This window comes from Alosa alosa, chromosome 13 (assembly GCF_017589495.1).
Source record: "Alosa alosa isolate M-15738 ecotype Scorff River chromosome 13, AALO_Geno_1.1, whole genome shotgun sequence".
NCBI classification, from domain to species: Eukaryota; Metazoa; Chordata; class Actinopteri; order Clupeiformes; family Clupeidae; genus Alosa; species Alosa alosa.
The window spans coordinates 23,355,745-23,380,126 of NC_063201.1; the positions used below are offsets into that span (position 1 = coordinate 23,355,745).

The 24,382-nt window shown below is 45.5% G+C and overlaps 1 protein-coding gene across 3 annotated transcripts in view; it reads right to left on the reverse strand.

Annotated features, from left to right (window-relative positions):
- Positions 1 to 7,683: 7,683 nt before the first annotated feature.
- The window catches only part of dedd1 (death effector domain-containing 1), an 18,483-nt gene continuing 1,784 nt past the window's right edge, over positions 7,684 to 24,382 (reverse strand). For all 3 annotated transcript variants that reach the window (XM_048260806.1, XM_048260805.1, XM_048260807.1), the window contains exons 3-6: positions 24,215 to 24,337; positions 23,801 to 23,929; positions 10,207 to 10,580; positions 7,684 to 8,149 (exon numbers count right to left, since the gene is read on the reverse strand). In XM_048260806.1, the coding sequence (XP_048116763.1) occupies positions 8,117 to 8,149; positions 10,207 to 10,580; positions 23,801 to 23,929; positions 24,215 to 24,337 (659 nt within the window). In that variant the 3' untranslated portion in view covers positions 7,684 to 8,116. The remainder of the gene's footprint in view (positions 8,150 to 10,206; positions 10,581 to 23,800; positions 23,930 to 24,214; positions 24,338 to 24,382) is intronic.

Consider the following 24,382-nt stretch of genomic DNA (forward strand, 5'->3'; position numbering starts at 1 on the left):
TGGGGCAGCTAGCGGTCGTGAGGAGATGATTGCTGAATGTGACAAAAAATGTTATGGGCTTGAAATCGCGTAAAATCCCTGACTGCCCATTTAAAATACTTCACTTAAAGAGCGCTGCTTTTTACATCTAGGCTAGACTCAAAGCCATCGAAATGAACTAGGCTTTAAACATTATCATGGATCTCTGTTTATGTTAAATAATAATTGTACATTAAGTAAAACCCCTTATCACCAAAGACATCAGTGAACAGTCATACATTTGTATATTCAGTCATATTTATTTGATCTGTCTGGCGTCTTTGCTCTGAGGAGCCAAATTTAAATGATTTTGACCATATACAGCTATGATAAAGCAAAATGAAAACACAACAACCGCCCTGGCTTAGCTGATAAAATATATCTTTCATGGGCATATTTAACGTTAGTGGTAAAAAGTAAACGGTCTTCATTGCTGCGGCTCACGCTTGGCACAGAGGAGGAAGGACAGGCAGCACCAGGCGGTGCCAGCGCTCCTGTTGGCCTCAGCGTCCGCAGGCGGGGGCACCAGGCGGGCATAGCCCTGGGCACTGGGCTCCTGGACCTGAACACACAGCTTCTCACACTCCTCACTGCCGGTCTGGGGCATGAAGGCTGCATTGTCCGCGTCCGACTCCTCGTCCAGCAGGACCTGGGGGCCCAGGGCAGATGCGAGGGCCGAGAGGGGCCACTGGGGCTCAAACAGCAGCTGGCACGGGGCAGTATCCTCCGCCAAGGTGCCAGCTCCAGGCTGCTGCTCCACGACATGGAGCTGGACATCTGAGACCTGCAGCAGGGCCGGAGCGCCGCTCTCCTCTGCCAGAGGACCGCTGGAGGCACACGGCTCCACCTCCTGCCACTGCGGGGCAGCGTACTCCTGCTGCGTCCACTGAGTGCTGGACAGAAGCTCGTGGTAGTCGAAGTCCGAGGGGGGTAGCAGCAGCTCTTCAAACGGAGAGGAGTACTCGTCGCTTTCTGCGCTGCTGGTGGCCGATTCCGCAGAGGCTGGGCGGGAGTCTCCGCTGGGCTGGCAGGGTGGAGCTGGCCACTGCTCGCAGGGCAGCCAGAGCTCAGGCTGTTCCAGAGGGGGTAAATCAGGCACAGGGCTTCCCGCACACCGCTGCTCACCAATGTCCTGGCTGTCCACATCTCCAGAGAGAGCTCTCCTTTCATCCAGCACCATTGCCTGATCAGAGAGGCTCTCACCAGCTTCAGCACCATGGACAGCGGTTTCAGTGAAAGTCTCAGGGATCTCTGGCTCTGTAATGAGGGTCTCTGTGTCTCTAGTGAGGGTCTCGGGCAGCAGGGCATCTTCAGTGCTCAGCCCTCTGAGTTGGGCCTCCAGGTCCTTACACACCTCTGACGTGTTGCGTCTGTTTTGACGGACAGAGCACACTTCCTGCTGAGGGTCCGGCTGATCTTGGCTGGGCAGAGGAACACTGGGATCTCCCACTACTTCTCCCAGCTCCAGACTCTCACGCAGCCTGCTCAAAGATGCCGTGCCTCCGGGCGGCAACGGCGGCCCGATCACGATTTTAGTGGGGACTTTGTCCCCCTGACTGTTCTCCATCGTCACTCGAGAGATAAGAAACGACAACAAAGTTCAGCCGTTAAGACGGCGCGTGAGTGGAACATTGTGTTGCGTCAGTCATTATTACACCCGACTGGAATGTATTTGTTGCCGAGGAAACCGTAAAATGCGCATAATATGAAATCAAACCTTTTAGAAACTCTATCACCAAAACACGCTGCTGTTAATAACACTTTGGTTAATAATAGTGTAGAAGGTCTAGGGCTATGTGGTAGCCTAGGCTCGGGTAGTCTACGCTATCAGTAAGAGGTCAAGTAGCGATGCGATGCGCTTTCTTGCTCATATATTTTAATCTAACTGTCGTTAGAAATCCGTCTTTGTTCAGAAAATACATGACATTTCATACTCTATAGCCTATTTAAAGTTTCTATCCAATTTGGTTTAGGCATAAGTAGGTTAGGCTACAAACTTCACCAATCAGTTAAGGAAACGTTTTATGTGGCTATTTCTTATTTAGTAGGCCTAGGGCTAAAATTCGCGAGTGGTTATAATAGCAAATTGGTACACTTTAGGACCGAGGTGAAGTTAGTTTGATATTTGGTTATTCGACAAATATTCATTTTTTTAAATGCAAGCGGTTTCACCCCGTGTTTGCAGACAATGTACAAACCAAAGATTCTAGAACAGAGCAAGATAGATTACTGGCAGGAGAATACGTTGGATATGTTGAAGTACGTTCTATGACTCTATGGGCGCCATTTTGGTAAGCTCAGGTGTCGTCACAGACGCTGGCTACCGTGGGAATCCTATGGCGCTGATCCTAACATGTTAACAATATTTATTCTGTAAAGCTGTATGTTGAAATTACGTGAAACCCAATAGACCACACCATGTCTAGACCAGTTAAGTATATTGTATAAAGACAATGTAGAATTATTTCCGAGGGTAAATTAGGCTAGGGCACTGACATCTGTCCATCATTCCACCAAAGTTCAATAGGCCAGTGTTGGGGGTAACGTGTTACTGTAATTTCGTTACTTTATTGGGAAACGAAGTAGTCTAAAGGTAACACATTACAATTTAAATTTCAGTCATTCGTTATAGTTACTGAATAACTGTAACGTCCATTCCTGCATTAGGCCTACTCACAATATCTGTCTAGCCTATTGACATGGTTTCCATGATTGTTTTTAAAATATTTAAAATATGGATTAGTCTAGGCTACATTATTTCATAGAGATGTGCGTAGTGTAGAGCACCCATTCTCTCCCTGCACCTCTCTCCCTCAAGCGGGTTCAGCCCGCATCTCCCCTACGGAAAACAAAACGGTGGCTTGTGCAAGAACTTCATGCAGACTACAACTGGCGCGGTGTAGCCTACACAACTTTGTTCAAAATTGATGCATTCAAGTTGACTTTGCAAAAGTTAGAATGCCTATTTATCACAACGTTGTCAGTCGCGTTGTCAATCGTAAACTTATTCAAACGACTACGGAGTTAACTGTAGCTTAATTTGTGGAGGTCGAAGAGATTAAAGCACCTGTTTGACATAGGCTACGCGTAGCCACGGGCTGGCCTCCTTGTCAGTCTTGCCCGTCCGATTAGAGGGCTTTCCTTTGTATACGCTCATCAAAGACGCACAAGTCAGCACTGCGCTGAGAGCTCAATAAATCAGTCAAATCGCGGCCACAGCCCTGTTTATTTGTCAGGTGTGATGAAATGCGTTCATATTCCAATTTTTATGTCATAAACGTTGCATGCCTATGGAAAGGTTTTGTGGTAGGATTGTCCAATGGTCAAGCTGTGCGGCTTCAATTTGTGTTTTAATTTATGCGACGCACCGATGCTGGGTTCATCAGTTTTGCGCAAGTTTAAAACGTTTAGCCGACTGCGCAATTTCTCATTTTCGTTCTATAAGTTCCACTTTTCATGTCATGAATATAACATGCCTATGATAAGGCATTGCAGTTGTAGCCTACAATATGGTCAATCTATTGTCTCAATTGTGTTTCATGTGACGCGCGCACCGATGCTGGGTTCATGCACTTGGCCAGCCTAGAACAGGAACATTTTGGAGAGGGAATGAGAGAATGAACGCACGCAAGAAACACTTTTTAATTAAACGTAGCCTAATTTACAAAGCCATTTACAAAGACATGTTTTAATTTGGCTCCAGCCTGTATAGGCTAATGATTTTAAAAACGAACTTCTGTGGTCATATGCATTTCACATAGGCAAGCAGGACAATTTGGGAGTTTTTGACTGCATGGAAACGATAATAATTAGTGTCAAGCACGGTTGTGTTTAGCCTAGGCCAACTATTTGCATTTATTTAAGTTACATCAGACGCTTGAGTGAAATCTTGACCTTATTAGTGATTGATAATAATAGCCTATGCCTATGCTCTGTGTTTAAGCAGGCCGTGAACAAAGGGTTAACGTATAGCCTACAGGTAGAAAAAAGAACAATGGTGATAATATAACGTTAGCTAAGTTAGTTTGCCTGCTAGCTAGCTTATCAGTAGGCTATAGTATCTCAATGGGAATTTATGTGATCTATTTACCAGTGGAATAGCTACTTCTGTCTAAATAATAGGCCTATTTACCTATCCTTATTCAGTGTAAACTTGGAAAAAAGATAAATCAGTTCTTGCAGTTCAGTTCACCGAGTAAAAAAAAAAACAGCTGGCAACGTTAAAAACAGCTGTTCAGGTGGGCTCATAGAATTGGAACTGTATATGAAATGTTGCGCTGAGCTTACCAAAATGGCGCCCTGTCGGGCTCAGAGCGTACTTCATGCCTATGACGTAACTGATCTATCTTGCTCTGTTCTAGAATCTTTGGTACAAACAGATGACCTGTCTACTTGCTCCCAGCCGACCTACTTAGGGACCGTCTATAAAATACCTTCTGAATTACCTTCATAGTCTTTTTTGTCAATAGCTTTGACATCATGTGACCTAGTGACTCCAAACCAATGCAGAATAGTTATCCTATATGGGACTCATCAAACACGCCTCTTTTTATAGTGACTGTATGCACGCTGTATTTTATATGAATTTTTTTAAAGAAAATACATTATTTCATTGAAAGAAACAGACTCCTTTTTTCAACACCTCCCAAGCCATATGACCTAGTGACTCCAAACCAATGGAGAATAAGTATCCTATATGGGACTCATCAGACACAGCTCTTTTTATAGTGACTGTATGCACGCTGTATTTTATATGAATTTTTTAAAGAAAATACATTATTTCATAGAAAGAAACAGACTCCTTTTTTCAATACCTCCCAAGCCATATGACCTAGTGACGCCAAACCAATGCAGAATAGTTATCCTTTATGAGACTCATCAGACACACCTCTTTTTATAGTCACTGTATTTTATACTAATATTTTAAAGAAAATACATTATTTCCTATAAGAAACGATCTCCTTTTTTTCAATACCTCCCAAGCCATGTGACCTAGGGACTCCAAACCAATGCAGAATAGTTATTCTATGTGGGACTAATAAGACACACCTCTTCTTATAGTCACTGTATGCACACTGTATTTTATATTAATATTTTAAAGAAAATACATTATTTGCCATCATACATTATTTGCCATCATAGACTAGGCTACACCTGAGTTACCAAACAGAAACAAACTTTATTCACTGTCCAGTTGTAGGCTAGGCTAGCCTACTATTTATTTGTGATTAACAGTGAAATGTAAACCTGGTCAACTCCATGACTGTGCAAATGGGAAAAGAATAGACCTATAAATAAATCAGATAAATTCATAATAATGGGCATAAAGTTATGGTTTGGAGGAGGTTACGTTTAAGTTTTTTGTTAATATGAAAACTCATTATTTTCATGCTTCATGTAAGCCTTTTCAACTTTATTAGAAACTAATGTAGCCTAGTAATCTAATCTGCCCTCGCGTCCATCCTCTTGGCCCTCTAAATGCTCCCTTTAGCCTCCATCCTTAGAAAATATGGTAGCCTAGCCTATCTCTTTCCACTGCTATGCAGATGACACTCAAATTTACCTTCCCCTGAAAGGTCAGGACTCATTAAAACCTCTCCTAGACTGTCATGATGATGTCAAAGCCTGGATGGCCTTATATTTTTTGAAGGAGGACTTCAGTTTTGAACAACAAAACTGAAGTCAAACTGAAGTCCTCCTATTAGGACTTCGACTCCCTGAGGCCCTATGGAAAGCCCTCTGTAAAGAGCCTGGGTGTGATCATGGACGGAGATCTTACTTTTGACAAACAGGTCCGTAGTCAAAGCTAGTTTCTTCCAGTTAAGAAACGTATATCTAAAATCAAGCCTTTCCTGACTTTTGTGGTCTTTGAAAAAGTAATCCATGCCTTCATAACAACCAGACTGGACTACTGTAACTCCTGCATGTTGGTCTCAGCTCGCAGTTCGCAGCTCGCCTCTTAAAGGAGATATTGACCTAAAGTGTGTTGAAACATGATACCGAGTGTGAACGTGAGTGTCTCATAGCTCATCTCGGCTTGTCCCCTGCACTCCGAAATCTGGCACTATATGCTACCAGCAGGTTTTCAAAGGGGGTGCCTCGGGCATCAGCCACTGTTTTTATTTGCATGCAAATAAATCACTACTGGAAGCAACTGGAATCCATGCATTTCCACAGAATTATTTTTGGAATCTGATCCCTTATCATTCCTGTTCATTCGTCCAACTTTAACATTTTGCTAACAACCTTTAAATGCTTAAATGGCAAAGCCCCCAGCTAGCTCACAGACCTATTACATAAATACTCTCCTGTAAGAAATATTAGATCTTCTGATCTATTTCTGCTGACTGTTCCCAAAACCAAATTTAAATGTTATGGAGACCGTGGTTTTGCTGCTACTGCCCCAAACTTTGAAACAATCCCCCTCCCCATATTAGACTAGCCCCTTCGCTAAATATTTTCAAATCTCATCTCAAAGCCCATTTCTTTTAAATCAGTTTAAGCTTTCTTTTGAAGAAAGAACACACACTACCATACTTTAGATTTTAGATTATTACCTAGTATATAATCTTATTATTATTATTATTGCTTTGATCTGAGATCTACTCTGTATTATTATTATTTTATACTATTATTTTACTATTGTTTATTTTTTTATTTTATTTTACAGCACTTTGGTCAACTTGTTTGTTTTTTAAATATACTCTGTTATAGTCTAGTTAGCTGTAGTAGCACCTTTAGTTATACTGTGGTGTAGTCTAGTTAGCTGTATACTGTGGTGTAGTCTAGTTAGCTGTAGTGGGTATACTGTGGTGTAGTCTAGTTAGCTGTATACTGTGGTGTAGTCTAGTTAGCTGTAGTGGGTATACTGTGGTGTAGTCTAGTTAGCTGTATACTGTGGTGTAGTCTAGTTAGCTGTAGTGGGTATACTGTGGTGTAGTCTAGTTAACTGTAGTGGGTATACTGTGATCAACCCCAAATATTAATACGTATCCTTGCCTATTTTAAGTAGGTATACTGAGATCGTGATGCTTTTTAAGTGGGTATACTGCATAGTCCTGCGTATCACGTAGACTACACCACTGGGCCTGAGGGTCTTACCATGACCACCCCACTACCCTCGCCATGCCGTATGTAGCCCACTGGTTCACTACAGTGGTCACTGGCCAACCAGAATTGGTGATGAAAGACAAGCAGTTGTGCCTCACATGTGATGCAGACAGTAGGTGACTGACTCAGAAGGCTTTGAGTGTGTGCTACACAGCCTCAGCCTGCAAGGCCACTAAAGTAGATACTGTTTTTATTGGTCCCCTTCAGAAGAACATGGACACGAGGAAGACAAGACACTCCTTTGGCTGATAAAGATTGACTTTATCTGAAACTATTTTAAACGTACACAAACATATTTAATTAAGATTTAATTAAGTACAACAAAGTGCATGACTATATATTTCCAGAAAAAAAGACATCAAATACTTCTTCAATCATTCTTTCCTGTTGTAATGCACCGTAGAGGCGGGAGAGGCCCCCCTCCTACAGGGGGCAATACTGAGCACAGACTCAGAGATGAAGGCGATTATTCCCAAATCAAACACAAAGGACCAGAAACCAGACTAATCAGTCTAATTAGAACACCCAGCTGCTGTACAATACCAATAACCCCCATTACAGAACACACACATACACACTCACACACACGGCCCATGGCCCTGCTTCCAGTTATCGTGGAAGTTTGGCAGTAGTTTCACCACACATCCCACCCACTCACTCTCGCACACACCCCCACTCTCACACACACACAACCCTCTCTCTCTCCCTCTCTCTCTCTCACACACACTCTCTCTCTCTCTCTCTCTCTCTCTCTCTCTCTAGACGGTGTAAGGATACTTAATCAGTATGGACACACACACACACACACACACAGCAGTTTGGCCTCTTGTGCAGTCTGACGACACAGTCTCTCAGCATCACCACACACACACAGACACAGCAGTTTGGCCTCTGCTGTGGTCTGACACGATGTAACCTCTCGTCAGCGTCACCATAGTACCAATGGAAGAGGTCAGAGGTCACAAATAAAAATCCTTCTGCTGTGTCGTCACCAGTGAGCTTCCTCACGTCCAGCTGGGACCTGGGCACAACACACAGAGGAGACAGAGATGTGAACATCTTCATCATCATCATCATCACCACCACCATCAACACAAAGAGGAGACAGATGTACACATCATCACCATCATCATCATCATCATCAACACCAGTGGCGGACCGTCAGGGCCTTCAAGGCCTTCTCTGAAGGCCTAACTATTTTGAAATGAATGAAAAATAATAGTATCTTTAATAACATTGTACTTTAGCATTTATTATTTGCTTCTGCGTCTCCTTCCCCGATCGTTCTTGACTACTACCATATCCTACCGTAGTCCGATATGTGATTTGATTGACAGATTGTGTGAACAAATAGTGAGGGGGTGCGAAACATTTTTATCCAATCGCCCGCATCAGGCCTTCACAAGGAATCACTGCGTTTTTGGTACCTAAGCAACCATTAGAAATCATATGTTTGGATTCGGGTTGATTGATGGCTACATCTGACTGATTAGCCAATCAAGTAGACCTGTTATGGTGGGGTAGGCAGGTCTGGCTGCAGTTGGGAACGCAATGTTCGAAAAGAATACCCGGAACCGTTCATCACGAATTTTGACGCTGTCTTTTTGACGTGAGGAATGGAGGAACTTCATGAGCATCTTCTCAGTCAGACAGACTGACATTCACTGGAAAAGTAGGCTACATGTCACACTGAGATGGCTATGGTTATAGTTATGAACAGTAAATTGACCGTTTTTGTTTAAAAAAATATATATTGATAAGCCTTCATTAAGCAAAATAATATAGGCTAATGTAACGTTACAGTGTCAGCTGGACTACATGTTAGCAAGATGCACATAACGTCAGCTAGCTCTGCACGTAGCTGAGCCTATGCAGGAATTGGTAAGTTTTGTTTCATGTTTATATGATAACATAGACTTGTAATAGATGCTTGTTATCTGGCCCTTTTCTATATAAAAAAAGTGTTTTTGTACTGCTTGCAGACTGCAGTGTCTGCTTGGTTACTACTAGATTGTATGCTAGCTTGAAGCTGTGTTTGAGTTGGTGGTTTGGTGAAGATGTCTGGATCGGCATCTATGTGAAAACTGTCATTTGTCTTTGGTTCCCTGCCCTGCTAGTTTATCGTATTTTTTTTAATCTCTCTGAGTTTTGTGGAAATTATTGGTGAAAACAGACCAGGCCATCAGGCATTCTAAAATAGCCAACAAGCAGTAGCAGCATTCGGGCAATACACATAGATATATATACGGCAATACATCTTATGACTTATGTTTAATAACATGGTGGTGTGCTGTGACATTTTTTACCGATGGCCTGGTCTGAATATGTCTAAAGCATGTTAATATGCAAAAGCACTACAAAAGTAATATAGGCCTAGACCAAATTAGTCGAGAAAAAGGTGAATCTCCTGTGCGGCCCTCTCTCCAGTCTCCCTCTAGTGCCCCCCTCCCCCACCTCCCTGTGGTCTGTTCGATTATGCCTCAATCCCAAATTTGGCAGAGAATTTGGCAGAGTGTCGGGGGCGGAAAAAAGGAAAAAGAGACAGCGAGATGATGCTCGCGTATCATTTGCAGTTAAGACAATGTTTTAAATAAAAAATAAAAAGTTTTGTAGCCCTTCCGTGTATGCATGTCTATGCATATGCCAGGTAATACTACTACAGTCAATAAACTTTGTAACGTAAGCTCCTACTAGCCATGTTCATGTTCAAGTGTTACGTTGCAAATGATTGATGCTGGCTAGCTAGTTATTTTACGTTGTGGATATGGATACGGTGCATAAGACTAGCAATCCTTCCTCAGGTTGCTAGCTAGCAATACTATTTCTGATTATGCTTTAACTGGGCTTGCTATTTCTTTTAGCCATCAGAGATATAACGTTAGTCAGGTAACGTTAGCCTATTAGCCTAGTTTGCTTTGCATTTCAGGATGCTTTTTTGGCGTTTGTTATCAATTATGATAACAACCACCAAGGACCACCAAGGGGGTGGTCGGGGGCACCACCAAGCATTTGTGCTTAGGGCACCCAAACGGCCCTGCTGGTATGACTGGTCTGTAAGCTACACACACACACACTGACCTGGTGTGAGTGGTCTGTGAGCTGCTCCATCAGCATGCGGCGTCCATGCTCGTAGTCGTCCTGGTCGACGCTGACCAGCAGCTGCAAGCGGTGGTGTCCGGCGGCCCGCCGAAGCGCGTCCGTGAGGAACACGTCCTTCAGCGCCTCGGTCAGCGCGCCGCTCAGGTAGTCTGCCCAGAACGCGTCCAGCTTGGACACCTCTGAGAACTTGATGTCACAGTTGATGGAGCCCAGGTCCCGTGCCCGCAGCATGGCGTTGGCACGGCCAAACAGGTCCAGCTGACGCGCCAGCGGCTCACGCTTGGTAGACGAGACAGACGCACGCAGGACCGACTCCTGCTCGGAGTACTCGGGACGCACACGCAGACGGATATCTGGGGGGGGGATAGAGAGAGAGAGAGAGAGAGAGACAAGGTGGAAATGAATAAACAGAATAAGTAAAAGAATGAAAGAGGAGGATGAGTAGAGGTGGAGAGAAGAGATGAAGAGAGATTAAAGAGAGGAAAGGAGGGTGAGGAGATTAGAGGAGAGGAGAGAGAGCGTCAGTGTGAGCAGGAAAGGATTGTGTCCAGTCACACTTGGCTTCAGATTGAAGGCTGTAAAGGGCTCTGTGTAGACTAGCGTCCTGTGTGGTCTGCCCTCCAAACCCACTGAACATCTCAGCACTCTCTCTCTCACACACACACACTCTCACGAGCCATGGCATCCTTGACCTCAGGGGCCAGAAATACAAGCACAGAGCAGCAGGTTGGCATGTTGGGGGGCACCAGTGACTGGCTCAGCCAGAGCAGCAGGGTGGTTGGCATGTTAGGGGGCATAGCATTGGGCCCAGCTGGGTGGTTGGCATGTTAGGGGGCATAGCATTGGGCCCAGCTGGGTGGTTGGCATGTTAGGGGGCATAGCATTGGGCCCAGCTGAAGTGGGCGTCTTTGGGACATGAACCTGGCTACATACTCACACACACAGGGCATTCTGCAAGACTGCTGGTCGGACAGCTAATTATCACCCAGACACAGTAGGCATTAAGACAAGACTGCTAAGACAGGGGCATTGGGGAATCAGAGACTGGTGTACAGTAAGCATTAATGCACTGTGGCCGGGGTCATTAAGACAGGCAAGAAAGCTGAGAATAAAGTAGAGGTTGAATGCATCTGTATGGGGACATTAAGGCAGAGAAAAGCATGCAGAAGAGTGGGCATAAAAGATGGCACATTCTGGGGAACAATCCCAAAGATTCTTAAGATGGGCATTATGGGCAGCACCTTAAAATAGGCATGAAAGGTGGGCAGCACCTTAAATGGACATTCTGGGGAGAACAAAATGGACCCAACATTCAAAAGATGGGCGCCATGGGCAGCACCTGTAAAATGGGCCGCCCGTGTGGGCAGCACCTTAAATGGGCCGTTGGCAGGGTGGGCAGCACAAAATGGATGGAATAGTAGGCAGCACCTTAAAATGGACACCCCAGACACAGCAGGCATTAAATGGGGAACAGAGGAGCATTAAGACAGGGGCATTGAGGCTGAGACTGGTGTAAGGGGTTGAATGCATCTGTAGGCGGGTGCCAGGTCATAGTCAGGCAGAAAGGGCGCTGGGAATAAAGATGGCAGAACCCGGAGGTCACAAAGATGGGGACATTAAGGCAGAGAAAAGCATGAAAGCAGAGTGGGCATAGATGGCACATTCTGGGGGAACAATCCCCAACATTCTTAAGATGGACGCCATGGGCAGCACCTTAAAATAGACGCTGTGAGGAGTGGGCAGCACCTTAAAATGGATGCCGTGAGGAGTAGGCAGCACCTTAAAATGGACAGCGTGTGGGCAGCACCTTAAAATGGACACCGTGAGGAGTAGGCAGCACCTTAAAATGGACGCTGTGTGGGCAGCACCTTAAGATGGACGTTGTGAGGAGTGGGCAGCACCTTAAGATGAAATGTCGTGGGCAGCACCTTAAGATGGACGTTGTGGGGAGTAAGCAGCACATTTACATTTATTTAACAGACGCCTCTATCCAAATCAGAGTTGAGTGGGGAGGACGCTATAGGGAGTACCTTAAGATGGACGCTACAGGGAGCACCTTAAGATGGACGCCGTGGGGAATGGACAGCACCTTAAAATGGACACAGACCTGTGTGGCGGAGTGGAGTGTGTGTGTGTGTGTGAGTTGGCCTAGAGGCCACAGGAGTGTGTGGGGGCGTGTGTGTGTGGGTTGGCCTAGAGGCCACAGGGCACGTGTGTGTGTCTCCATCCCCCAGAGAGCTCCAGGAGAGGCGATCGTCATGCTACGCTGCTGTACAGACACACACACACAGTTGGGATCGGGAGGCCTTCATCAGTCAGCCATATACTCTGCTTGGACTTCAACACACACACACACACACCCCTGATATAGAAATGGGGGACCCTGAGCAGCGTGTGCACACACACACACACGTGAGACCGATAGGGAGATCCTGAGAGGGCTGGACTGCGTAAAGGGGGACGAGGGGACGCCCCAGAGGAGCAGGACTGTGTTAAAGGGGGACATCCTAGAGGAGCAGGACTGTGTTAAAGGGGACGTCCTAGAGGAGCAGGACTGCTGTTTGGAGACGAGGGTCCACTGGGGCAGCACACAGAGGAGGCACATGCAGCAGAGAGGGAGAGGGGCGGAGCTTACATACAGGAGCTAGTGCAGCATCGGGGCTGATGTCATTTCCTGTCATGTGATCAGCTCTGAGGATAGAGCTGCAGCTGGACCAGTGGATCTTCAGAATGAGGCTGAAACACACCCCATCCCCACCACACACACCCCCACCACACACATCACACCCCTACAGCATCCCACCTGAAGACAGATGACATTGTCCATGACACTGCACTTCGGCAGAGAACTATTTAAACAGGTAAGCATTGTGGTAAAATCAAAAAGAGATCATTTAGATGGAGAATACTATAGCTAAACACTATCTAAAGCTCACAGGAGTAGACCCCTTCAGCTAAACACTATCTAGAGCTCACAGGAGTAGACCCCTAAAGCTAAACACTATCTAGAGCTCACAGGAGTAGACCCCTAAAGGGGCATACTAACAGGGTGGAACAGCGCAGGCGTTCTAACAGGGTGGAACTACATGGGCATTCTAACAAGGTGGAATTGTTCGACCGATTTGGGTTGAGGGGCGAAAAAAACTAAACAAAACAAAGAACCCTAACCAACAATCTACTGGTAAAATCAAGAATTTTTGTAACTGTCAAAGGGAGACTGGCCATGAGAACTTTGGTAAACACTGTACTAGGTCTGGCAGAAGAGCTAGTGCTATCCTTCACATTGGCAGAAGAGCTAGTGCTATCCTTCACATTGTCTTCAGTATCAGTTGATTAGACATAACAGGACAGCAGAGTTGAGGACACACAAACGCAGCACACAGGGGGTTGAAGCGCTTTCTTTGGTCACAGTGAACAGGTTACACACACTCTGCCCACAGAGGCCCACGGCCTGGACAAAGCATCACATTCCTTCTCTTTTGTTTTGTCACGTTATGGTCATTCACGTTATGGTCATTTACGTTATGGTCATTCACGTTACGGTCATTCAGGCTTTTTCCAGTGTACGCCTCATTTCTCCTCTAGGCAGTGTTAAAGCTAACTTCACATACGGTATGTTTTACAATAAGCATCTCTGGAACACATTTTGAACACATAGCAGATTTGGGCACAGAGCTCCACAGTGCCCACAGATATGGGTCACCATGGTGACAGGTTGGTATGGCTGGCATGGTTAACCCATCTAATGGTGGTACACTGCAAATAATCACTGCAGCGTTTACATCACAGCAAACGCCCATCAAGGCATGACGCGCAGTATGACCCTCTCACTGCCCAGGAGCAGGTTGGGATCAGCAGCCCAATACCGTCTCTGGGGTTGGTGATGAAAGCCTGCAGTGATTACTCGTTTATCTGTTACTGGATCTCTAAGACAGCACTAGACACGGCGCACACACTTACACATCATCACATTTCACTAGCAGGAGTGGCCACTTGCTGCTTGTTGCTGCTGCTGTTGTTGCTGCTGCTGTTTTTGTCTCTCTGTTCTCAGTAACATCAGAAGCAAGTATCCAAGCCCCGCTCCCCCCCTTGTGAGGGCATGAAGAGGTACCCAAGCAGTCACATGGTCACGTGGCACAGAGAGCTTCGAGAGTTAAGAGATCCGTTTGAGTTGTGCTGAGCAACAGCGCAACGGGAGGGGAGGGAGAACGAGAGCACAGCGCCGTGGTGCTCGAGTCACCTCTGTGTTTGGACAAGTTCATTCTCTTGTTCCCTGGATGTGTGTGTGAGGACGAGGACGAGCGAGCTGTGTGTTGTCCCTGACACACACACACACACACGCATGAGTCAGTCTTTTTGTTTTGAACTGCAAACACAGAGAAACAGAAAGAGAAGCACATTTTGGGTTGAACTGTTGTTGTTGTCATGGTTGGGTTCTGGTTAAAACAAGGCAGGCAGAGAGGCAATGGCAGAGCACACATGGACATCAACTGCACCAGAGACATTAAACAGGAGAACCAGAGGACCGACTGGACTCGCTCACAGGGTTTGGGGCAGGCAGCCTGGGACAGGGTCAGGGAGAGACAGGACTACTGCTCCCACTGCCTACAGCGTAAAGGACCATGACTTTCAGGTCATTTAGTTGGGAGTTAAAAGACCATGGCCTTCACGCAAGTCTAAGGATTAGCCATACTTTGTAGCATGAGTTGACTACAGACGACTATAGCTATAGGTGGGAGTTAGTGGTATGGCCAATGAGTTGGACGACTATATCTCACATTTCTATAGGTGGGAGTTAGTGGTATGGCCAGTGAGTTGGACGACTATAGCTCACATTTCTATAGGTGGGAGTTAGCGTCAAGGCCAGAGTCCCTCACACATGATTAAGCTGCTCAGAGGAGCATTGCAGATTTCTTCAGGCTTCTCCATGAATATGCTGGTATACTGTTAATTCCCACAGACAATAAATGTAGTGTTTTCTGGTTGGTGGAAAGGAGTTGAATGCTTCAGAATTTACAAATCAAATCAAATTCAAAAACAAATACTTATCAGTTAGCGCGTAATGAACGTATCTGCTTCAGAAAACCAGAAACATTTGTATAGGTTTTCAGCAATTTCTCAGGGATAACCTTTAAAAGGAGCCATTTGTAGATATGACTTAAAAATGTTAGGTTTTGTAAATCAATCTTGATAAGAATTTAAAAAGTTGTAACACCACTTTAGAACCCCAGTAGGTCACAGGAGTAAAAAAAAAACAGCCTGCCTTAAAAATTCTAAATTGGGAGAACGTTCACTGGCAGAACTGTGACTTTCTAGCCGGAGCTTCTCAATGGGGGCCTATGGTCATTGGTCCAAAATTCTAAGTTTATTTCCAGGGAATTTTTAATTTGTTTCAGGCATACTGCTAGAATTTGAATTTGCTCTGCAGGTCAACCTAGGCTAGCATACTGCTCCATACAAGCAAACAGCACTGGTTTGTCAAGAACTACTTCACGTCTCTCTTGCTGATGTTGAGACAGAGTGCGATTATGATTCCAATAGCAAACTTCAATAGCAGCTGGTTGCTAGCGAATGGAAAAGCTTAGCAGAATGCAAGATATTACATGGGGGCCAGCACCAAATAAAACCATAATCATGTTTCATTTCATACATAATATGACAAAATAATCAACACTCTGTTTGCCAAACTGACCTACATCTTTATGGCGTTTAGCTGCTCTGCTTATTTATTGAAGACTATTTCACAAGTGCCCTCAGGTGAACTGCAGCCAATTTCAAATTATTAGAATTCCACACTTCTGCAGTAGCTAGCAATAGCTATCTATAGCTAGCAGTAGTTCCCAATGGCTAGCAGTCCTCTAGAGCTGACAATAGCTCACCATAGCTAGCAGTAGCTAGCAATAGTTCTCTAAAACTAAAAGCAGCTGGCAATGGCTGCTAGAAGAGCTAGAATAGTCATCCACAGGTAGCAGTTTCTGTCAACCCTAGTTTTACTTCAGTTACTATTTGCTGATGTAACAGAGGACAGAAAGGTCATGATATCCAAGTCAAACATAAACAGTAAGGAGAAGGTTAATATGGTAAAAGTACCCATGAGTCCACAAAAGCTCGGTGTGATCCCACTGTCAGCCAGAGATCCACGGTGTTAGCGGCACGGTTAGCTCTTTAGCATCCTCCCTGTCAGTCACACAGTGGAATGAAAAGTGCACAACATATCACAGGAACAGATTCAAAAAGAGATTCTCAAACCAGTCTCATGGGCTTGCATTACTTTAGAGCCATGTTTGTTGTTTCAAGTATTACGCTCTGGCCACATTTGTTTTTTTTTTTCAGACATTTAGCAGACACTTAGGTTATTGTCTGTGGAGATCAACAGTTTCCTGGAAGGCTGAGTGAGTGTTAAACTGGAAAAGTGTTACCTGGTCTCTCTACTTTTGACATGTCACGTGTAACTTTGACATTACAAGAGAATAGATCAGAATTATGGGTACAATAAGTGGACAACAGGGTCTGTGTAACAGATGATTGGATAATACATCCAATCTGGACAATGTGATTGGTTAACAGATGCAGTGTTCTTATTTTGAAGCCATCAGCCCTGCATCTGATCTTTCCCATAGGAAGTGTCATATTTACACAGGAAGTGAGGCGTGCAGGACATGAAGCTCTCTACCGGTTGGGTCATTTTCCTCAGAACTCATTCAGTAAAGGTCACAGAGATGTGGCATGGCTGCGTTTCCTCAGAAAGTCTCCAAACTGCCGAGACAGCAGAGTGTGAGCCGAGGGCCTCAGGGCATTCGTACCATAAATATATATATATATATATATATATATATATATATATATATATATATATATATATATATATATATACACACGATTTGTACCATAGATATATATACACAATTTGTACTCTCAATGGACTTCTACCAGGAGCCGAGCTCTTCCTCATTTACAACCTGAACATGGACATGTCCTAGGAGTTTTGGCAGGGTAGTATTCAAATGGTTGCATGAACATGGATGATCCCTAGGAGTTTTGGCAGGGTAGTATTCGAATGATCACAAGAACATAGACGTTTCCTAGGAGTTTTGTCAGGAAAGCATTCAAATGATCACCTGAACACATACTTTTCCTGTTAGTTTTGGCAAGGTAGTTTTCAAATGGTCAGCAGAAGATGTACGTTTCCTAGGAGTTTTGGCTGGGCAGTGTTCAAGTGATCCCATAATGTGTTAATGGTGCGCTTTTTGAATATCAAGGCCTTCCGGAAAGTTCTGAGGAATACACCAACGACTCTTTAGCTGAGTTCTGAGAACCGTGGGGACTTACACGACCCTTTCGGCAGGGTCAGGGGTCACTGGGAGGCTAGGTGTGGACAGACAGTGACCTGTAGGAGGCAGCACTGGGCAGAGGTTGCATTGAGACAGGCACATGAACAGCTGGTTTGTGGTTTACCTGTGGTGTGGGAGTGGCCTGGGGGGCGAGACAGAGAGCACCATCACCTGAGAGAGCAGAGCTGCTGGGCTCATTTGGTCTTTTGGGCAGCTCTCTCTCTCTCTTTCTCTCTCATGCCCTCTCTTGCTCCCCCTCTTTCTCTCTCGTTCGCTCTATCCGCTCTGCACCATTTTCCTATGCAATCTTGAGCCAACCTGCTGGGATCAAATGTGAGCAAAGAGAGCACACCTGCTGGGATTCAAATGTCAGGCCTGCAGCAGCCTCAGCTGATTGGGTAGAATGGCCTGTGTGTTTGCATTGGGTTTGAAGGATGATAGGCCATTCTATGAATGCACAATCTGGGTTCCTCAGTCAAAGTTCAAAAGGTTAGAGGTCAGACACAGCACTGCAGCAGCCTCAGCTGATTGGGTAGAGATGGCCTGTGTGGAACTGCTGATTGGGTTTGAAGGATAGTAGACTGTTCTGTAAGTGCGGCTTCACAATCCTGAGCACTGCCAGCGGCTAATGATACTTAAAATCTCGTAGCCCTCAGCTGGCCTGGAGTCATATTGTGGCCTCGGGGAGTGCCACAGAGTAACAGTGTGTGTAGTAGTGCACAGAGCTGAGATGGTGTGATCTGGGAGTTTGAGTAAGAAATAAAGAATCTGTGCTGTTTTACTGAGTGAGATGGCCCTATGTGGTCTTTTTTGGAGAGGCTTATGGTTTCTTGTGTGAGGAGCACAGGTTTATCAAGAACAGGGTCTCAGGATGAAAACCGTCACTGGTTAATGTTGTGAGGTCATCAAAGGACCACACGAGGAGTGTGTGGTGAAATTGTGTAGAGATGGCCTGGTGGTTTGCTGGGATTTTAGAAGGATAGTAGATAGTTCTATGGTGTGCATTTGGGTAGAGCACTGCCAATATGCCAATGATAACACTAACCTCATGTGTTTTTATCCAGAGCCCTCACTGGATGAATGTTGGAGTGCCTGGAGGTAATGTTGTGCAGCGTCATCCAAAGAACTGAATGGTGGTCAGATCTGGGGATTAGTAGAAATAGCCGTTCACAGGTCAAAGTTCAAAAGGTTAGAGGTCAGACACAGCACTGCAGCAGCCTCAGCTGATTGGGTAGAGATGGCCTGTGTGTTTGCTGATTGGGTTTGAAGGATAGTAGACTGTTCTATGGTGCGCTTCACAATCCTGAGCACTGCCAACGGCTAATGATACTTAAATCTCATGCTCTCAGCTGGCCTCGTCACTGTGGCCTCGGAGTGCCTGGAGGTAACAGTGTGTGTAGTAGTGTGCACAGAACTGAATGGTGGCGATCTGGGAGTTTGAGTAGAAATAGTCTGTGCTGTTTTGGGTAGAGATGGCCTGTGTGGTCTTTTGGAAGGCTTATGGTTTCTTGTGTTTTTATCAGAGCAGACACTGGATGAATGTTGTTACGGAGAGTGGGAATGTTGTGAGCCGCGTCATCCAAAGGACACGGAGAGGTCAGAGGTGAAACAGTTACATCCGAAAGGGGGAGGGGCTGAGAGGGCGTTACTGCCGGAAGTGAGACTGAGGTGGGCATACAGACAGATTCGCTTGGAGGAGTCGCTCAGGTCGGTTCTGTTGCTATGGAGTGGCTCAGGTCCGTTCTGTCGCTATGGAGTGTCTCAGGTCTGCTTTGTTGCTATGGAGGAGTGTCTCAGGTCTGTACTGTTGCTATGGAGAAGTGTCTCAGGTCTGCTCTGTTGCTATGAAGGTGCCTGTGCTATGAGAACTGTCTCTAGGTAGGGCTGGAAATAACGTTTATTTTCATAGTCGATTAATCTGTCAGTTACTTTCTCAATTAATCGATAGGTGTTTGATCGATAAAATGGTAAAAAAAAAAATATATATCAATCAGTGTTTTCCCAGATACTGTTGTCCTCAAATACCTTTTCATGTCCACATGCCAAAGATATTTAGCTTACGGTCATAGGAGAAAGCAAAGCTGAAAATATTTGAGTTTAAGAATGTCAATTATATTATTTTTATAATCGTTGGAAGTCATGATTGAAGTGATTGATTGAACTGCACAGCCCTAAAGCTGATATGTCTGTGTAAGGGGTCAGGTTAGGGTCAGGTTAGAAGATGTTTTAATATTTCTGATAATTCTGTTCAGACATTCAGGCATGTTTATAGACAGCCCCCTCTCTATGTCTCTGAGTTATGGAGGCCTATGAGGAGGTAATGGACGCCTACACAGTGTCTCACAGCAAGGCAAAACGTGTCTGAAACTTTCCATAAGAGTCAAACGAGCACATGACACAAAATCATCACTTCACACTAAAAACAAACACAAAGAGAGAGAACGAGCAGACAGACAGAGAAAGAGAGAGAGGAGTGTGGGGGTTCACAGGGAGAGATATGGAGACAGACAGACAAACAGGCAGGCACAGTGGAGACAGACAAAGATGAAGGATGAAATGGAAAAACAGGATGTATGCGGCTGAAGTGGAAAATGTGATGCTCAATTAGCAGATATGGGGGGGGGGGGCATAAGTGTTTCCTCTCCTGATGAACCACTGTTAGGGCTCTTACAGAGTCAACGCATCGCTACGCATACCCGCCCGCAAGGCTACACATCACTAATAATTTAAACAGTTTAGTTAGCTGGCTAGCTAGCTAGCAGCTGGCTGAGTTTGTGTAATTTCCTGAAGCGGAAAGAGATTTTGTTCAGGCCTTAATAGATATCCTTTGTTTGAAAATAAATTGTTTCTATTCTTTCCTCTTAATTCCATGTGTTGCAACTCTCGCTGGTAACTTTGTTAACTTATCCAGCAAACTATTAAAAATTCACGACTGTAACAAAACACTGCAACTCTCGCTTGCCCTCGAACTAGTCCATCTTCCTATTTCCGCTTTGTCGCGCTCGTCTGAAAAAAAATGAGTGGTGCGCTACCTCACGCTGCCTGGCTTAAATCCTGGCGCGCCAGCAAGATCTACGTCATTTTGATGTCACGTTACCAGTCGGGTGCATCGAGAATGTAGAAGCCCTTATGCGTTGATGCGTACCAAAATGTGTTGGTCTCAGTTTTTGATACGCGATGCACCGATGTATAGGCCATTACCCTGTAGTGGGCTGTGCACAGTAGTGTACATTTATTCACCATAAATAAATGAAGTTGAAGTGGCTCTGCAATGTAGGCTATGTTTCTGTTTATTTATAGTAGACCTACACATGTTCCTTACACGACACGACAATCTAGTACAGCTAGAGCCTAATATTAATATCAGCGAATCAGTTTGTCACCCAACAAAGCTAGATATAAATTTTTATACACGTGTCTCCATGTCATACTGGAGTCTTTCGACGGATTCTAAATTAAATCTGATCCGTGGCTCTCCAAAAGAGCCTCTTGGGATGTAACTTTTACAGACAGCCTGAATATCACTCGGAATGTCGGTCACCAGTGACTGCTACCCCCTGTTGCGCGAGTGATCTATTGCATTTCACGTATTGTCCGCGTTGCTTGCGTCCGCCGTGTAGACTATGAAAGGGAGCACGTTGCTTGTTGCTTGCTGCGTTGCACGCGTTGACTCTGTAAGAGCCCTAACCTGAGGGGGTCCCTTACCCTGCTAGCCAGATAGGAGCTGTTTTTGGCTTGGTGGAGTGAAATGAGCTAGAAATACTTAGTGATAAAGTTTTATTTGGATTCTCTACACATGTCCGGAAGGTACCTTTCCAATCTCATTTAGCATAGCATAGCATTTAGCATAGGGTACACTTCCCCAATGAGAGGAAAGGAGATGGTAATGTTAGGACTTTGGAAAAGATAACCACAGTATTAAGAGAATCCAACTATACTTACACTAGACTATATCAATTATGGGAAGGCTGATGTTTGTTATGTTGACGTTCGTCACTTTTATTGGTTGATGTTAACTGGCGCAAGGACTTGTAGGATGTCACCACCTTTCCTTTTTCTAACGATGCTTAAAGGCACAGTCAGCGATTGTACGTCATTTCAAACCCATAACATTTTTTGTCACATTCAGCAATCATCTCCTCATGATCTGCTAGCTGCCCATTCCTTGAGTACACTGTAAAAAAATATGCGGTCTCTGTAGGCAGCCCATGCTCCAAAACTGGAAACAAAGAAAGTGGGGGCAGCCTGTCCCCTAAACAAAACCCTGAGTTGAGTTTCTCTAGGAATACTGAAGGGAGGGGTGAGCAACCTCCCTGGTGTGTTTGGTTTAGTCCTTGGTTAAAATATAATGTACCTTGTCTTCGACAAAAAAAGTGTTTGTTAATGATTTTATATATAAACGCAAAAAAATATGACTTCCTGTACAATCGCTGACTGCAAGTGCATTAATTATGATGAAGTGCATGAATTTTGATTGTCCACGTCATCCGGGCGCACCGAGCTGCCTCCATGCAGAAAGGGTGCACTGGGCATTGAGTATGACAGGCAGCGTAGCTAGATCACAGCTAGGCATGCTGGGACATGTAGTGTTTTAATAACGATCCACTTGTATCGTCCGAGTTGGAACGTGTGAAATTTCCCAGTTGTCTCGCGTAATTTTACCTAGACACGCCCCCTTTAGGTCGAAATATCAGCTGTCCGACTCGGGGCTCTTGATAGTGCACCGAGCTGAATGTGTGAGTTGAAAACAAAGATGGCTGCACCCATAATGCTGAAGTTGAGATGTATTTTCCTTGTATTTGTACTACGTTGATCGATTTAATGTCAATCAATTTTAATTTTAAATGCTCTTACACACTTGAAGACATTACTGCTTTCATCTGGTCACCAATTTATGCATTGGCTTGAATTTCCCCTTGGGGATCAATAAAGTATCTATCTATCTTGCCCGGTCTTGCTGTGCGTGCAATCCAATGTAACATTTTGTTTTCGAGCTGGTTTGCTAAAGAGGCTAATGTAGCTACTAATAACAATAGCTACTGCCCCCCTCGTGGCACACGTGGAACACTAAAGTGCTACAAGCCAGGCAATTATGTCACATTCACGCGTACAACTCGGGCAGTGCGACCCAAATGGATAGCAGCATTAGGGAGACAGCACTGAGCATGCTGGGACATGTAGTGTTTTAACAACATACAGGCCAGGGGTTAGGGAGCCAGCACTGAGCATGCTGGGACATGTAGTGTTTTAACAACAGACAGGTCAGGGGTTAGGGAGACAGCACTGAGCGGGGGCATAGGGCTCATGCTTTCGAGCCCCAATTCGTGTTTGGTGTATATCGCCCCTGACGTGTGTTTCGTGTATCGCCCCTGACGTTCCTGTAGATACTGCATCTTGCGATGCCTTCATTTTTGAGGACGTGCACGACACCCGCAACAAACACGGGCAGGACACGTGTGATGCATGCATATGTTGCTAAACGCAGGACACGTGTGATGCGTGTGTGCACATGTTGTTAAACACAGGATATGCATGGCAGCCACGATGCATGTGTGCACATGTTGTTAAATGCAGGATACGCATGGCAGCCATGACGCATGTGTTCACATGTTGTTAAACGCAGGATACGCATGGCAGCCATGATGCATGTGTGCACATGTTGTTTACGCAAATACATCCCAGGCCTCATATAGGACACCCTGGCAGGATGAAGCCACAGCAGAGCCAGAATGAAGTTCAAATAGAACCGCAAGGGAAGAGTTACACTTGGCTCCTGCATTTGACAATTTGACATTTGACATTTCAGGGAAAGAAACTCCCCACCCTAGTCATGCCAAACAGGGTGGGGAGGTAGAACTGTCACAAACACACCCACGCACATGTGCACACACACACACGCACACACACACACACACACACACACACACACACACACACAGTGTGTGGTCATGATGGAAGATGGAATGATTATGGGAGGAGTGAGGAAGCAAGAGGAGTGTGACGACTGCATGAACTGACAGAAGAGAGAGAGGAGGGGTGGAGGAAGAGAGGAGGGGTGGAGGGAGAGAGGGAGGGAGAGAGAGAGGAGGGAGAGAGAGAGCAAGAGGAGGGTGGAGAGAGAGACAGCGGAGGGGTGAAGGGAGAGAGAGAGAGAGGAGGGGTGGAGAGGGAGAGAGAGAGAGGGGAGGGGTGGAGAGAGAGAGGGGAGGGGTGGAGGGAGAGAGAGTGAGTCTTGTTCTTACCACAGGTGACTTTGTTGGGGACTGGAGGAGGCTGAAACTCTGGGGGTTTGGGGCCTTTCCTGCGCGTCCACTGACGCCCTTTGCCCCGCTTACGCCTCATAGGAGCTGCAGCTCGCATAGGGTCAACCCCTGAGAACACACACACACACACACACATGAAACTTGGAAAGCAGCTATGCTGCAGGCTACGCTAGCATGCATAGTCAATTGCATGAAAGATGTGCCCACACTCTGCCTCAATGGACCCTAACCCGGCACAGCATCCCTGCCTCTCAATCGTATCCAGATAGAACACTGGCCACCCCACACTTCACTCAGCAACACCACAGCCCCAGCTCCATCACCACCCCTCCATCATGGTACCCAGCTCAGCCCAGCTGTACCCTGCAGCCTGACCCCTGCTCTACTCCTCACCTTCCCTCCAGAGTTCCGAGGAGCAGTCACTGGGTGGGCCGGCATGGCTGCAGCTGGTATTCTTAGAGGTTCCTTCCATGGCGGCCTCCTCCATCGGGACCGGGTAGTCCCTCTCTGGCGACACTGTAGGGAAAAGGAAGAGGCAGAACGTCAGGCTAGGTCTGTCAT